The sequence below is a fragment of the Prionailurus viverrinus genome, chromosome D1 (assembly GCF_022837055.1).
Source record: "Prionailurus viverrinus isolate Anna chromosome D1, UM_Priviv_1.0, whole genome shotgun sequence".
NCBI lineage: Eukaryota > Metazoa > Chordata > Mammalia > Carnivora > Felidae > Prionailurus > Prionailurus viverrinus.
In genome coordinates this window covers 10100818-10117715 of record NC_062570.1, presented here as the reverse complement: position 1 = coordinate 10117715, position 16898 = coordinate 10100818, and the positions used below count along the sequence as shown (strand labels likewise).

At 40.6% G+C, this 16898-nt stretch overlaps 1 protein-coding gene across 8 annotated transcripts in view; it reads left to right on the top strand.

Moving 5' to 3' along the window:
* Nucleotides 1-16898, top strand: part of ALG9 (ALG9 alpha-1,2-mannosyltransferase) — a 94168-nt gene that overhangs the window by 22264 nt on the left and 55006 nt on the right. For 7 of the 8 annotated variants that reach the window (XR_007156152.1, XR_007156153.1, XM_047877159.1 and 4 more), the window contains 5 exons: nt 5545-5667; nt 8577-8731; nt 12025-12154; nt 12791-12938; nt 14066-14195. Coding sequence is in view for 6 of the 8 variants with exons in the window: in XM_047877159.1 (XP_047733115.1) it covers nt 5545-5667; nt 8577-8731; nt 12025-12154; nt 12791-12938; nt 14066-14195 (686 nt within the window). In the remaining 2 variants the exon portion in view is untranslated. The remainder of the gene's footprint in view (nt 1-5544; nt 5668-8576; nt 8732-12024; nt 12155-12790; nt 12939-14065; nt 14196-16898) is intronic. The other variant, XM_047877162.1, reaches the window with a different exon arrangement.

Here is a 16898-nt window from a genome sequence, read left to right as displayed (position 1 = left end):
TTGTTTTAGGTTACTTGTAACATTTTATTTGATTGTGTAAGACCATAGAAGGAAGACTGTCCTTTTAGACCCAGATTGCATGTTAGAAACTGATTTACATGGAATCTATGGAAGCAAAATACCCATTATGTATAGGTGAATAAATTATGTTAATTTGAGTTTAATTTTGGGAGACTGTCTTCACTTTTTAAAAATTATTTTTTATTTTTAGAGAGCACCTACATGAGTGGGGGAGAGGGGTGGGCAGAGGGGGAAAAAGAGAGAGAATCTTAAGCAGACTCCGTGCTTAGCATGGAGCCCATCTCAGGGTTCAATCCCAGAAACCTGGGTCATAACCTGAGCCAAAATCAAGAGTCAGACACTCCATCAACTGAGCCACCCAGGTGCCCTTGGCTTCACTTTCTAAATAGGTTATTACATAGTGGTATTAAAATAATTTTTTTAACGGTTATTTTAGAGAGCGCACATGCAAGCAAGCAGGAGAGGGGCAGAGAGCAAGGGAGACACAGAATCCGAGCAGGCTTCAAGCTCTGAGCTGTTAGCACAGAGCCCAGTGTGGGGCCTGAACCCACGAACCGTGAGATCGTGACCCTAGCAGAAGCCGGATGCTTAACTGACTGAGCCACCCAGGCGCCCCATCAAAGATTGACTTTTTAATAGATGCTGTACAGTTATCAGAGAGTAAGATAGCGTATGTTTTGTCATGGAAGCTTCAGCTGTTTCACTCCACATACATGTTGGGCCCTGTTGGGCATCATTTTGACTATTTTGTTAGACTTGACTGCTCCAAGTGCTTCATTACCTATTGTAGGCATAGGTTTCTTCTCTGAAAGTTACAAATGCATCATGCTGATAGTTTCTACATTCATGTCTTAGTGCTGTTTTTTTGGATGTAAGAGCAAATAACCCTATAATACTTAAACAGTTAGTTAAATGGACTTGAGTTAAAGAAACATGGACTAAGCTGCCTTTGAGCATCTGTGTCCTCATAACTTGCTGTCCCATACGGCTATAGTCACACGAGTAGATAATTATAGTCAATTGTGTTACGTACTACAGTGGAAAGATGGGGAATCACAGGAGCAAGTCCATCTGGTGGTAGCAGAAGGACTTCTTGAGTCAAGCCTCGAAGGAAGAGTAGATGTTTGGTGAGTAGATGCTAGAGGGGGTATATTTCAGACAAACACAATGTTCAGGGTAGGGACTGCAGAGACAAAAAAAAAAAAAAAAGTAAAAAAAAATAAAAAAAAATTGAATATTGTGAATTTTTTTTTTTACAGCATTAGCTAATTTTAGATAGAAACTGTACAAACATGAGCAAGATAAATTCAGTTTCTCTGTTGTGATTATAATATAAATATTTACTCCATTATTCCTGGTTTTCACAGGGACCTTTCTATACTTGCTTGGCCAGAGAGCATCTATGAATGACATATTCCAGACCTGAGCTGGCTCTTTTGAAGCCAGGAGAAAGAAAAAGAGTACTTTATCACAACTATAAATTAGAATTGCTTCTGTTTATCAAATGCCTGTTCTATACGAGAGATTTTATATAACATCGTCTTCTCCTCACAAAAACTTTGTGAGAGAGGCATTATTTATGCTTATTACCAGCTATGGAAACCAAGGTGGAAATGCACATAAAACCAAGGGACTTGCACATAATTAATAGGTGGCAGAAATGGGATAAGAGCCCAGGGCTGTCTGATTCCCAAGCCTGTGTTTTTTCCACTGAAAACAGCCTTAGCAAAACTCTGGAGTTTGGCGTTTGAGACTCTACAAGAGAATAAGCAAAAACAGAGTGTGAGTTGGAGATAGAGGAAGATAAGATTTGATCTCAAGAAGGGGCAGGAAGTTGTGCCTCTGAAGGCCCACACACTGGGCTTGGAGGGTGATCAGGAAGCCTCAGAGAGCTTCGATGGCACAGTGGTATGCACGCTGGCAGGCTCTCTTTCACAGGGGAGCATTGCTCCGTGCTTGTTAAAGAAAAAGAATATTTGGACAAGGAAAAAAATACTTGGCATTTAGGAAATTTAGTGTAGACATAAAATTGCAAAGTCATAGGCAAAGCATCTCTTTCTTGTCAAAGATCAAGAAGTGAAATTTAGTGTTGCAAAAAACAAAGTGACTGGTCATGGCACTGATTTTGCTTCTTACCCTTGTAACATTTGGCGTTGGCAGATGTCGGGGTTGGTAAGTATTTTTATGTGGAGAGTGAAGACTGGTGCTCTCTGAGGAGTTGAGGCCTGGAGAAGGCGTGGGAGGGCGGGTATGAGAAATGCTCTTCCTTCAAAAACAACAGTGGGTCGGCTCAACGATGCCACTTTGCAATTTAGGACGTGATCCCTGCCTGTTGATGTGTTCTATCAACATCTGTCACATCACTGGACAGGAAATTTCAGAAGGCAAAGGCGAATGGCCTTTATTAAAGGCCCAAAGTTTTCCATTTGTGCAGGAGCAGAGGATGAGGCCCCAGTGGAGTCACTCAAGAGCTGACTGGTGTCAAGATCTGTTCTAGGGCTTTCATTGTTTTGCTGATGATTTTTGTTGGACCTTGGTGTCTCTTTGCTCTGGGTGTTGTAAATTTGACATTTATAAGGATGATTTACTACAATTTAGTTCTTAAGGTTTTATAAAATTATAGGCCTATAAAATAGCTTCCTTTCATTCAATCGGTGGAACAGTAAACATTATCCCTTCTTCTTCTGGCCTCTTTGAAAGTTTCCTTTAGCTCATTTAAATAAAAGGAATTGGTGCGTCATTCCCTACAGAGACCCTGCTTCCAGCTTTCACTGCACACTTTGCACCAGTTAAATGCGTAGCTTGTCATTCTGACACTTTTTGTTTTCTGCATAGTTGAGCTTTGATAGTTTCTGAGAAGTGGCATCAACTTACCTCCCTGGAAAGGGAGGAAAGTTTTTACTCTTTTTTCAAGGCAGGTGTCTGATCATGTAGGGGAGGACACTGGGTAAGAGAATTCCCTGTTTTTGTCTCTTTCTGCCCTTGTTTTTAAGGCTGTTGTGACTTGAACCTTCCCTGCCTTTGGCTTATCCTCCAATTTTTGCCTTGTTCTTCCAGGAAGCGATAGTCTATTATGAAATGTTCACAGCCTAGCTCTGAACTTGATCTATGAGTTCCTAACACATAAACATAGTTGAGTTTACCAAATTGATGCTTTGGGTTCAGAATTTCAGAGTATAGTACACCTAGGTAAAAAGGTAGTCAGCCCTAGTGGGAGGGTATAGTCAGTTGTGGTAGAGACCAATATTTGCTGGGAATAAAGTGCTTTCCTGAAAAAAAAAATAAGTATTTGTAAGGAGCAAAGAAAGGCTTTTTTTTTTTTTTCTTTCCATAGATGCTTATTAGGATCTATAAAAGATGATATAAAAGATGACCTCCTTTCTCCCTAGTCACTCTGGTTTTTCTTCTCAGGCTCAGATTTCCAGAATTTGGTTGGAAAAAAGGAGGGCCTAGGTTGACAGCCCTGCTTCCACACTGGTGGTCAGGAGAAGATTATGCAAAAAACTACCTTTCTGGGAACTGGACTCCTAAGAGACTCAGTTTCAGAAATGTGTTATTACATATTAAAATCCAGAGAAGATGGGTATTTCTTTTTGAAGATCATCACTTTTTTTTCTTTTTTTCTTTTTTTTATTAAAAAAATTTTTTTTTTTTAACGTTTATTCATTTTTTGAGACAGAGAGAGACAGAGCATGAGTGGGGGAAGGTCAGAGAGAGAGGGAGACACAGAATCAGAAGCAGGCTCCAGGCAGCACAGAGCCTGACATGGGGCTTGAACTCACAGACCGCGAGATCATGACCTGAGCCCATGTCAGACGCCCAACCGACTGAGCCACCCAGGCACCCCGAAAATCATCACTTTTCTATAACCCAAACGGGTATTGGTAAAGAATACAGGCTATGAATGTCTCTATTGAACTTGGCCTGGGACAGGAGCTCTGTTCATGAACATCACAATCAATGTATTTAGACAGGAAGGAGTGAGCTTTTGCAAAAGGTGACATACAGTTGAAGTGGAGTTTTACTTAGGGTACCCCACCCTCCCTTCCCCTAAATGTTTCTAGCATTACGGGTTTGGTTTCTAATCTTATTTTGCTGTGCAAGCTGCAAAAATGTCAGGTTTTTCTGACTGTTCCTCTGCCTTCTGATTACCCTTTTAAGCAGTGCTGATTGCAGGAAATTGCTGTGGTGCAAGGCGGGTGTCACAACATGCAGTGATTAAAACCCGCATGTGTCATTCACTGCCTGATGGAAGTAATCACACAGAAGGGAAGAGCAGATAAAGAGCCTGCTAAATGTGCATGGGGGGCTGGTCCCGCATTTGGGTTCAAGGATTTTGAGTTAAAGAATCGAAACTGGTGTGGGTAAGGCTTGTGTTTTCATTTTGTTTCGTTCTGAGTCCTCAAAACTTCTAAACAGGATCTGGGGCTCTGAACATTATTTTCCTAAGGAAAACAAATTGTTGCTTTTTACCAAACACAGGGTCCCATGACAGTAGAATAGTGGTTAAACATATCAAGGGCCAAGAGACTGGGATGTAAATGGATTGAACGGGTGAGAATAAAAGGGGAAAGGCCTGAGTAGCTCCGTCCTACAAGACGGCTCCCACTTGGCCCTGCCATAGCCACGCTCCAGACATCAGTAACCGGTCCAGATTGTCACTTCCGACCAGCTGTAGATGGGAAGTTCCAGCAACCCCCTCTTTGGGTTCGCTTAATTTGCTAGAGTGGCTCACAGAGCTTAAAGAAACATTTACTTAAGTTTACCAGCTTAGTGGGCAGGATATTATAAAGGATACAGAGGAATAGCCAGGTGGAAGAGATGCATAGGGCAGGGAGTGTGGGATGGAGCTCAGAACTCCCATCCTTCCCAGGTGTACACACTCCTCACGCTTCTATGTGTTCATCAACCTGAAGTTCTCTGGACCCTGTCCTTCTGGGTTTTTATGGAGGCTTCGTTACACAGGCATGATTGCTGAAATCATTGGCCGTGGGTGTGCCTGAACTCTTGCCAGCCCCTCTTCCCTCCCTGGAGGGCAGCAGGGTGGGACTGAAAATTGTAACCGCCCCATCAAGGCAGTTAGGTCACACAATTGGTTCTGGCCATCCGTCCCCATCCTTGGCCCCCACCTGAGGGCTTTCCCCAAATCTCCTAGTTAACAGAAGACCCAGAAGACACCCTTATCGCTCTCACCACTTAGGAAATTCCAAAGGTTTTAGGAACTCTGTGCCAGGAACAGAGATGAAGACCAAATATAAATTACTTACTATAAATCACATTATCACCACTAAGCTATTTAAATTATTTGCTTGTTCTGGAAAAGTAACAAATCCCATTCTCTTCCCCTCATCTGTTCTTGTGCTTCCCCTGTGTGACTGAGCCCTAGTAACTGAGTTCCCATTGTGGACTCCTTCACTTGAGGCATCGGACCATCAACATTGCTTGAACAAAGAACATTGTAAATCCAGCATTGTAAAAGATATGGAAGGCATCCACTAATTATTTTTTATTTGTTTCCCCCAGGTACAGAACCCTGGTATTTCTATTTAATTAACGGATTTCTTAATTTTAACGTAGCCTTTGCTTTGGCTCTTCTGGTCCTACCACTGACTTCTTTGATGGAGTACCTACTGCAGAGGTTTCATGGTGAGTGGAGTAAGGGATGGAAGGTTTTTGGGGAGGAAAGAGCAAGTAACAATGTTTACCAAGAAGTGAAAATGGATCTACTTATTCTCTTCTCCATTTTCTTCCCATGGCAATGGTTGGCTTATCAAATTATCATTCTGTGTTTGTAGATTATTTAAATTTATGTGAAGGTTCAGTTAATAATTACAAGTTAGCTTGACAAAGGGAGGAATTTTATATCCCTTTGAGTGAGGAAGTCAGGATAGCATACGGAACCGCATGGGGAGGCAAAAACAGTCATAAAATCTCAGGAGATGAAAGTATTTGAGTCTTGGGTTTTTTAAAGAAATGTGTAGTAATATGGATAATTGTTGAAGATAATAAGTCATAGAGGTAAATACTCCTTGGGAAATTACTTTAACCAAAAATTTGAAAACTAAACCATACAGGGATTTCCCTCAAATTTGATACTGAAGTGAGAGAAGCTTTGGACTTCCTGAGAAACATTATGCTTCTCTTTGTTCCGTTTTGCTTCTGTGTTTGCCTTATTGTGGAAGGTTTGGTTTGTCATTTATTTTGCTTGCTCTGATTCTGTAGTGCACAGCCAGTGTTTTCTCAAGTTGTCACAGATTTGGATATCTGGTGCCCATGTTTCGTTTATGGAAGACAGATTTGAGCAGAAATTCATATGAGCTTTGGAAAGAGATTTAATTTCAGACATTTCAGTCTGATTTGGATGCCATATGATCTCTCCATCCCGCCCCCCATTCTGCTTTTCTGCTATTAATGGTTTGTAGAGTTCACTGTGTTACACTATTTGAATACGAAAGCAGCCTCCAGTCACTTGTTTTGTTTTAGCATAACCATAATGCCATTATCCTAATAAAATCAGCAATTCCTTAATATCTAATACCCAGTTGATACTCAGGTTTCCTACACTGTCTGAAAAACAGCTTTTTATAGTTGTTGAAAAAAGGTTCTAAAAAAGGGTCATATACTGACTTTGATGTTAAGTTTCTTCAGCTTTTTACGATGTTCCCCCCTCTTGTTTTTCCTCCTGAAGATCTCTAAAGAAATCAGGTCACCCATCTTGCATAATGTCCCACATTTGGATCCAGCTGTCTGTCACCTGGGGTGTTAACTTAGTCCTGCATTCCTTGCATGTCCTAAGGATCATTTTATCTCTCTCTCTTTTTTTTTTTTTTGAAAAGTAACTTTTTTTTCTTTACTGTAAAGATAATTTATGCTTGTAGAGAATTTGGACATGCTTGTGATGTAAGTATAAAAACAGCATATTAAGCTGTTCTCTACAGTACGAATCCAATTTTGTTTTAAAAATGTGTAATTTGCACACATGTCCACCTAGTAAAAAAAAAAAAATGAGTGCTGTTTTTTCTTTATACTTTCTGTGTATTTTGTAACAGAAAAATGTTCTTTTAAAGAGAAAAAAACCAGAAAAACATAAAGAAGCAGGAAAGTTACCTATTTTCTCATCATGTGATACAACTGTGGTTATGATTTTGTAATTTTACGGAGGACATTCAAACAGGTTAGGCCATATTTTATTTAAGTTTTTTAAATGTGTAGTTTTCAGAGTGAGTGAGATGGAGTATGAGTGGAGGAGGGGCAGAGAGAGAGAGGGAGATAGAATCCAAAGCAAGTTCCAGCCTCTGAGCTGTCGGCACAGAGCCCATTGTGGGGCTCGAATTCAGGACCTGTGGGATCATGACCTGGGCCGAAGTCGGATGCTTAACTGACAGAGCCACCCAGGTGCCCCAGTAGGCCATATTTTACAAATATATTTGCTAGCCTTGAAGATACAGAAAAGGATTTCATTTTTTTCTAATCAAGAAAATTCCAACCTAAAATACTTCGTGGAAAGATGTAAATCATAGATTATCACCTAAAATCTTAAGGTAAGATCTTAGAGTAGAAAGTTTAAAGGATAAGCCTGGTATTGCATTTGAAGAATTTTCATCCCTAAAGAGTTTCTACAAAAATACTGATAAGTTAGAAACACCAAAGTGGATCTTGATGACAATCCTGAGCTTTTCCTCTAAACTTGCTCCTTGTAGACATAACACCAGGGGGCGCTGTCGATCTACCCTTTGCCAGTGATTTCTAGCACTGCTGATCATCACTCATAGAAGCACAGTAGGGGATGCCTTCACCGTGGGTTGCAGGTTTATCGGTCAGTGTTCATGTGCCTAACCACAGGAACTTTCCAGCAGGTGCTTGAGTCTTAGAGCTCATTAAATGGCGTTAATTCTTTCACATGCCTTGAGTATATGTTAGTTTCAGTTTTAAGATTCAGAGTGGATGGGTATTGTGAGAGAGGAGAACAAACATCATCAGTAAACTTCCTTTAAGAGTTGCTTTTATATTTGCTTTGAGACAGACTCTTTTGCCATTTGTAGCTTGACAAAAAACGATGGGTTTGAGAATCCAACTTTTGCTTTGCTTTGGTCTAAATCTATTTCAACAGACTGGTATATAAGAAAGGAGATTAATCTATTAAATAGAGCATAGGAATTAAAACCCAAGAAATGAGTTTATGTTACGCTTTTGGTTAATCTCAGGAACCTTTACCTTAGTGGCAGGACTCACTGAGGAGAGAAGGCTTTTCTTCTTTATCCAATATATTAAGATTTATTACCCAGTCCCTTGACTTTGATTTGTGTTCCAGCCAAGTCCAGTATTGTGACTCACATTAGAGGCTGGCTTTCTTGGGGGAGCTCAGGAGTATATACCTTTTTCTACTTGACCCCTTTATTGCATCAGAGAAAGTGTGAATATAAAAGCTGAAACGTTTTATGGGGTGCCATACACATAGGGTGTATATTCCCATCTGAGATCAAGAGAACACTGAAACTAAATATGTTGTTTTATTCTAACATGGTGAAAGGTGGATGTTTTTCTGTGTCTTACAGTTCAGAATTTAGGCCACCCGTATTGGCTTACCTTGGCTCCAATGTATATTTGGTTTATAATTTTCTTCATCCAGCCTCACAAAGAGGAGAGATTTCTTTTCCCTGTGTATCCACTTATATGTCTCTGTGGTGCTGTGGCCCTTTCTGCACTTCAGGTGAGTTTCAGGGAAATGTACATTTGCTTCGTTCTGTATCACTTGTAAAATTGGTCATAAAGCTTAAAGGCAAATTACAGTATGCTTCCCCCAAGATACTTTATCCATACAATAAACCTGATAAACATATTAAAGTAACTACCATTGTTTATGTATTGCTTGCTTGGCTGTTGATCATACTCTTACGCTGATTACATATTTGCATTGTTAACTGGTGTGTTAATTTCTTTCTATTGCCAACCAGAATCCACTTGCTATTAAAGGAATTTGGTTAGATCGTTGTATAGGCCTACCACAAGATGGTGGCGCCATGGCAGAAATAATGGAACGTCTGCTCCTTAGCTATGAGATTAGATTAAAACTTGCTCAAGTGTTGGGATAACATCAGGCAGTTAGCAATATGGGACACTTTGTAATCCTGGCTTAAAACCTGTCCAGGTCAATTCCTTTTCAGAATTTATCTTGGATGTATCTGTATTTGTGGTCTCAGAAGCCTCCAGGCTCTCTCTCTCTTTATTTGTTTAAGTTCATTCATTTCATGACTGAGGGAGGGGCAGAGAGAGAGGGAGACAGAGGATCCCACTGTTAGTGCGGAGCCTGATGCGGGGCTTGAGCCCACGAACTGAACCGTGAGATCATGACCTGAACCGAAATCCAGAGTCAGATGCTTAACTGACTGAGCCTCCCAGGCACCCCTCCAGGCTTCTTTTTGACCTCTGCTGCCATTTGCAATTGGCAAAAAAGAGTAATTAGGGAAGCATTTTTTTTCCTTAACACTTCTATAGTGCTATAATTCACAAACCATATGATTTACCCATTTAAAAAGCATAGAATTAAATGGTTTTTAGTACAGTCACAGGTCTGTGTAACTATCACCACAGTCAATTTTAGAGCATTTTTATCATCTCAAAAGCTCTGTACCTCTTAGCTGTCATATCTCCCAGCTATAAGCAACCACTAGTCTACTTTCTGTCTCTGAAGATTTGCCCATGGAGTCCTAAAATACATGGTCCTCGTGACTGGCTGCTTTCAGTTAGCCTCATGTTTTTGTTTTTGTTTTTTTTTTAATTTTTAAAAAAATGTTTACTTTTTGAGAGATGTAGAGAGCACAAGTGGGGGAGGGGCATAGGAGAGAGGAAGACACAGAATCTGAAGCAGGCTTCAAACTCTGAGCTGCCAGCACAGAGCCCAGTTCGGGTCTCCAACTTGGGAATGGCAAGATCGTGCCTTGAGCCGAAGTCGGACACTTAACCAACTGAGCTACCTGGGCGTCCCATCGCATCATGTTTTTAAGGCTCATCCATGTTAGGTTTATAGTTTTAAGAAAGAATTTTAATTATAAATGTAATTGCACTTTATTGCAGATAATAAAGTTTTAATTGTTTAAAATCACTGTCAAAGTTAGCTCTACTATCATAACAAAACCATCTTCCAGCATATTTGCCTATCATGTACCAGACTTGATGATGGTTATAATCTGACATCTAACTTAATATGTCTTTTAATACAACTACATATCATTTTCAGTGTTGCCAAATCTATACCCATTATTTGAATAGGAGTATGTTCTCAATTTGGCATAATATATAACATTATTGTATATGTAAACTACTGAACTTATATCTATGATTAGATATATAATTTATGGTAGGTTTAAGTTGCTTATTTATTTCAGGATTATAAAATTTTTTTTTTTTTTCAACGTTTATTTATTTTTGGGACAGAGAGACAGAGCATGAACAGGGGAGGGACAGAGAGAGAGGGAGACACAGAATCGGAAACAGGCTCCAGGCTCTGAGCCATCAGCCCAGAGCCCGACGCGGGGCTCGAACTCACGGACCGCGAGATCGTGACCTGGTTGAAGTCGGACGCTTAACCGACTGCGCCACCCAGGCGCCCCTATTTCAGGATTATAAATAATGTCAGGATGAATATCTTTCTTGAGGTATATGGATTGTTTCCTTAGGACAGATTCTTTAAAATATGAAAGGAGTTCAAACCCACTGATGGCAATAGATTTGTTGGCAATATATTTATTGATGGCAATAGCTATAGATGGAAATATTTGTAATAGATTATAAAATTGCTTCCCAAAAGTAGTTCTAGTCTAGGAGGGAAAGAAAGCAATAAATCTAATGGGAAGGTACTCACAGACTGTAGAACTCATGCATACATGTATATATTGTAATAATATTCATCTAGTTTGTAAAATAGTTCAGATAATTAACAGCATTTTCCTGATGTTCTATGAGAGGAATTCTTTTGTTTGGTCATGAGACATTTTCTTGAAAGCTTGTCAGTGGAGGAAAGTAAAGATTAATACTTGTTACATCAAAATAGAGATACTGCATATATTAAAGCAAACTGCTAAAAAGCACTTTTGTTCTTATTTATTAAAAAAAATGTCTTTTGGGGCACCTGGGTGGCTCCGTCGGTTGAGTGTCCGACTTCAGCTCAGGTCATGATCTCACAGTTTGTAAGTTCGAGCCCCGTGTTGGGCTCTGTGCTGACAGCTCGGAGCCTGGAGCCTGCTTCGTATTCTGTGTCTCCCTCTCTCTTTGCTTATCCCTGCTCACGCGCCCTCTCTCTCTCTTTGTCTCTGTCTCAAAATAAATCAACATTTAAAAAAAAAATGTTAAAAAAAATTTTTTTTTTTTCAACGTTTATTTATTTTTTTGGGGACAGAGAGAGACAGAGCATGAACGGGGGAGGGGCAGAGAGAGAGAGGGAGACACAGAATCGGAAACAGGCTCCAGGCTCTGAGCCATCAGCCCAGAGCCTGACGCGGGGCTCAAACCCACGGACCGCGAGATCGTGACCTGGCTGAAGTCGGACGCTTAACTGACTGCGCCACCCAGGCGCCCCCAAAAAAATGTTTTTTAAGCCGGCTCCACACCCAGTGTGGACCTGCCCTCATGACTCTGGGATCAAAAGTTTCATGCTGTACCAACTGAGCCAGCCAGGCACACCAGCACTTTCATTTAAATATTAAAAAAAAAATTATTAGGACTTTCTAAGCACTAGAGAGATGTCTATATACTTTTCCTGTGAAGCTGGTGAGAATTCCTCTGGTTGGGCTGACCCGTAGATAATTTAAACAGAGCTTGCTTTCATCTTCGAATTTGGAGTGGGCACTCATTGTTGGCAAATGCTCAGACCCTTGATGGAACCTCTTTGGCTGCTTCTTCCCCTCTTGGTGTTAGGATGTTTTATGATAGTGTTCTGTATATTATGCAAGTTCTTTTTTTTTTTTTTTTTTTTTTTTTTTTCAATACAGTTTTCTTTCCTTCTAGAAATGTTACCACTTCGTGTTTCAGCGATACCGTCTGGAGCATTACACTGTGACGTCGAACTGGCTGGCGTCAGGAACGCTCTTCCTGTTCGGACTCCTGTCCTTTTCCCGCTCTGTGGCACTGTTCAAAGGTAGAGGCACACAGTGCCCATGCTCGCAAGGCACTTCACCTTGGGTTTTGCTCTGTGTGTGATTATTACACTTCAGCGTTAGCTGGGAGGAGGACTTTGCTATAAAGAGAGCCTATGGGCTTCATTTGTGATTGGGCTGTGACTTATCTAAGATTAAAGAGAAGATTGACAATTCCTTTTGCAGTGATTAACTATAAAAGCTTTTTTTCTATTCTTTTGTTTTTTAATTTTATTTTTTAGAGGATGCTTTTTCATTTTGAGGAATGAATTAAAGAAGCCTTCAACATAGGAAGCAAATTTGGGGCTCAATTCCCATGATAATACTCTTCCTATAGTCATTATTTGGGTCCACAAGATTAAAATGTGCTCAAAGAACAGAAGCGAGAAAGGTGGAAGGGTGTACAGAAGGGCAAGAAAGCAAATTATATTTGGTAAAACAGGGTCTCTGCTGTGATCATCTTCGTAACTGTAGAGATGCTGTGTGTCAAGGGAGCCGGCTTCTTGCTGCCATTGTTGGGGGCCTTCACACTCTTAAATTACACATGGATTACAGTGGGACATTAACCTGCATCATGATTAAATGTTAGACTCTCATCTTACATGTCCTCAGCTTTCACAAACCTTTCTCCCTTCCAGGGTATCACGGGCCCCTTGATTTGTATCCAGAATTTTACCGAATTGCCACGGACCCAACCATCCACACTGTCCCAGAAGGCAGGCCTGTGAATGTCTGTGTAGGGAAGGAGTGGTATCGATTTCCCAGTAGCTTCCTTCTGCCTGATAAGTAAGTTGTTTCTAAATCCCCAAGGTTTTAAATCCAGGAGTAAAAATAGCAATTCTGAGGCAAAGTCTCCCTAAGTTTACTTTCATTTTGGGGTTTTCACAAAAAGTTTTTGAACAACGGGCCACTTCCGAGCTGTGAGGTCTGCACTGTGCGACCATTTCCTGTGTCCAGTAGAGTGAGCACTGTGTCCGGCTGTGCACCCTGCACTACCTGTGATATAGACATCTGGGAACTTCTAAAAACACTCTGGGACCTAGACTCCTGCTAGTGGCTCTTTCTCAGGATTCATATTTAAATTTCTATCATCTGATATTAATCGACTTCGAAAAGTGGTCCAAAAACTCAGGCTAAAAGGATATTTTTGAAGAAGAAATGTTGGTCATCCAATAACGGTGTAAGTTCTTTACCAAAATATGGACAGTGGGGAGAGCTGTGGTTAAGATATCTGTATCTTTATGCTGTTGTTGGATGATGATAGCATAGACTGTGGAGTTCTTTGTGTTGGCTTCATGTGGACAGAGAAAGTTCTATTTACGGAAGAGGGAAGTCAGGTTAAGATGAGTCCTGATGCGGCTTAGCCGGCGGAGGTATTTTGTGTGTAGTGCAGATCTAGTATCCGTCACTAATGATTCAAGGAAAATGGTTTTAAGTATTAACTTTAGCCTTTGCCTTTTATATTTGAAATAGTTTCCTAACTAAAGATATTTTTTGACAGTTGCTCAGGAACAAAGTACGTCTCCCATGGTGTGTTCTTACATCTTACTCTTTTCCTGTTTGATGAATTTGCTTTAATTTTGGTAAATGCCTCTGATCATGTGGTAATTGGTGACAGACTGGCATGGTTCTCCGATGTTTGGTGGTATGACCGTTTGGTTGCAAATTTTACTGCCAAGAGTTGTTGACATTGATCGAGAGACTTCTCGATGAAAGTTTCTCAATGATGTTGGACTGAGTTACGACCTCTGCCTCTCTGCTCCCTGGTGGATCGAGGTTTTAGCAGAAATATATTTTTTCCAAGTGAAATGTTTTTCACATGAATTTTGTGGGGGGCTTGTTTATTTCAAGTACATTTGGCAATATGGGCCCCCTGTGTTTTCCTTACTCTCTCTTACTTGTGTTTCTGACAGTTGGCAGCTTCAGTTCATTCCATCAGAGTTCAGGGGCCAGTTACCAAAACCTTTTGCGGAGGGACCACTGGCCACCCGGATTGTTCCTACTGACATGAATGACCAGAACCTGGAGGAGCCATCCAGATACGTAAGGGCAACATTCTCCTGTTACTACTTTGAACAAAGTTCTACCCCTAAAATCTGTTGGCATACATGTTAGAGCATTGATGAAATGGGAATGTCTTAGAAAGTGATTCCTTCAGGTAAGAGATGTAACGGGTTTGTAGAGAAAGAATAATAGCACTTTTATTTTAAAATTTCCTTTTGCTTTCTATGTGAAACATGTAGTGCAGTGTATTTTCTAAGCCAGTCTGGAAAGTTTCTTGTGTTGAATTCGAATCATCGTGTTGAAACGCGTTCTGAAACTCTCATCATTCCCTGGCCTATTAAAATATTCGGTGGGGAGCTTTCAAATTCTCAGTAGATCTTTGACCTAACTGCTAGTGCATTCTGGTTTTAGCAAATGGGTAGTCGTGAGTGCAGGCTGTGTTCATGGTGAGCACGTGGAGCGTTCCCTGTCAGGATTGTGCCCTTTTCCCCACTCATCGTCACATACTCCAATATCCCATGTGGTTTTATTTCAGCTCCTTTGAAAGAGGAGACTTGCGTCATTGATACTTGTAAAATCGTTCATGGTAGAAAAGGTGAGAGCAGTAATGCTCCTGGTTCCCAAAGACAGTAGAAGAATATTTTATAGAATTACTAGAAAACGCTTTTTTTTTTTTTTTTTTTTTTTTGGCAATCTGTCTTTTAAAGAAACATTGAATGGTAGATGACAAATACGTTTTGTTTAGGTTTTCCCATGTACTTATTATGTGAAATGATGGGGGCTTGTGGTATTGTGAAGTGCTCCTGTGGCCTTTCAACTCCCAGACAGAGACCTTCAGGGCCGAGCAATGAGATTCTTACCGCGGGCCTTGTAGCCATAAGCTGTGGAGGCTGCCGTTGTAAGATACAATGGCCTGGCCTTCTCAGAAGGTGAGATCTTTATTCCACTGAGTGGTTGATTTTAGAGATTTCTTTATAACTTGAGTCTCTGATTTCTGTAGCATTGAAGATAGCCCGGGATGGGGTAAACTGTTGTTTGTCACTTTTGTTTTAGCTGCGCATACTCTCCCGACAGCAGGCTTTGATGCGTAGGGACTCCCCATGAGGAAACTGGGTAGTCAGAAGGCTAGGCATGTACAGCATGATGGGAGAAAGATACAGATTGAGCTTGAGGTTGTCGTAGTTATGTTTTAGGAAGAAGGAACACAGAGCTAGTAGTAAAAAGGAGCATGGACTTTGGAGTCAGGTAGGCCTGAGTTCAAATCCCAGGTTTGTTTACCTTGGTGACTTTGGGCAAATTGGTTAACTTCTCTGTTCAACTAATATCAGTTTCTATCTGTAAAATGAGAATAATGACGCTCACTTTGGGTGATTATAATGAGATACTGTATCTGTTATATTTAGCGTAGTATCTGGTACATGGGATTTCCCACAAATGTTCTTTATCTGATAATGGTATATATCACATGGATTAGAGGTAAGGGAGCCCTAAAGAGGTTTTATAATCAGCCTCAATCTCTCCGTCCATCCTTACTTCTCTTGTTCTCCAACTTGATTTTTGTCCACTCACACTCACATTACCTTTTTCATCCCAATGACTTTGCTTCTTTTGGTGACCACGCCTGGACCACCTTTGTCTCCCTCCTTTGTCTCCCTCCTTTGTCTCCCTCCTTTGTCTCCCTCCTTCTGCCTTAGGAGGTAGCCTTTCCCAGCTGTTGAAGCTGAGCTGTGCTCCTTTAAATGCCTTAAATACTTATTTGTACCATTCATTTAGCCATTTAATTTTGTCTTATGTTACTTACATATTTCTGATATCTGTGTCCTGTCTTTCCCCATCAGCCTGTGCATGCTGTGAGGAGAGCCCTGGTTTTTTTCTGTATTCACCACAGCCTCTGGGGTAGTGCTGTGCCTGCTTTCCGAGTGGAGAAATGAACATTCCTCATCACTGTGATAGTGATGTGGAGAGAGAGCTGGCTAGAAAATCTGCAGGGGCCTTTTGCACACTTCTTGGGCTTTGGTCCCTGGGTTTCTTTGGTTAGGTCATACTCCCGTGTTCTGTGCTACCAAACACTGTTAAATTCAGTTGAGTGGCTCTATGTTACCTTTATCCAAAAAGCAAAGATTTTTCAGAATACCTTTGGGAGTCACCAAAATACTGTCTGATAAAAACAGGGACGAACAAGTCAGATCTACGAGTGTGTGATGTCTTCCATTGTGCTCACCCGCCTTCCTGTGTTGGAGAGTTTTCTGCAAAGTTCTTTCTGACATTTCTTACATGGTAGGGCAAGTGGCCTCCAAATCCAGGCTGCTCACCTTTCACCCTGTAGGAAGTAGAAGAGACATTGGATGGCCTACTGTGAAATCTTTGTCAGCAATGGTCAGGGATTTGTGTCTTCCAGCCAGCTATTTTTAAAAAGGTAGTGGTTTTCCTCTGGTGATAAAAGTAAAATATGTTCGTTGTATAAAATAATGAAAGCTATGAATAAAAAAGTCCTATATAATCTTATTACCCAAATATTAAACCAGTGTTAGCACTTTGGTGGTTTTTTTTTTTTTCCTTTCACTTTTTTCCCTTGCGTATATGGGTGTGTATATGTGTGTGTGTGTGTATAAAAGGTCAATTATTTTTTTAAGTGTTAATGTTGTAGTTTAAGAATGGTGCCAGGGAGTGCCTGGCTGGTTCAGTCAGTTAACCATCTGACTCTTGAATTTGGCCCAGGTCATGATCTCACGGTTCTATTGT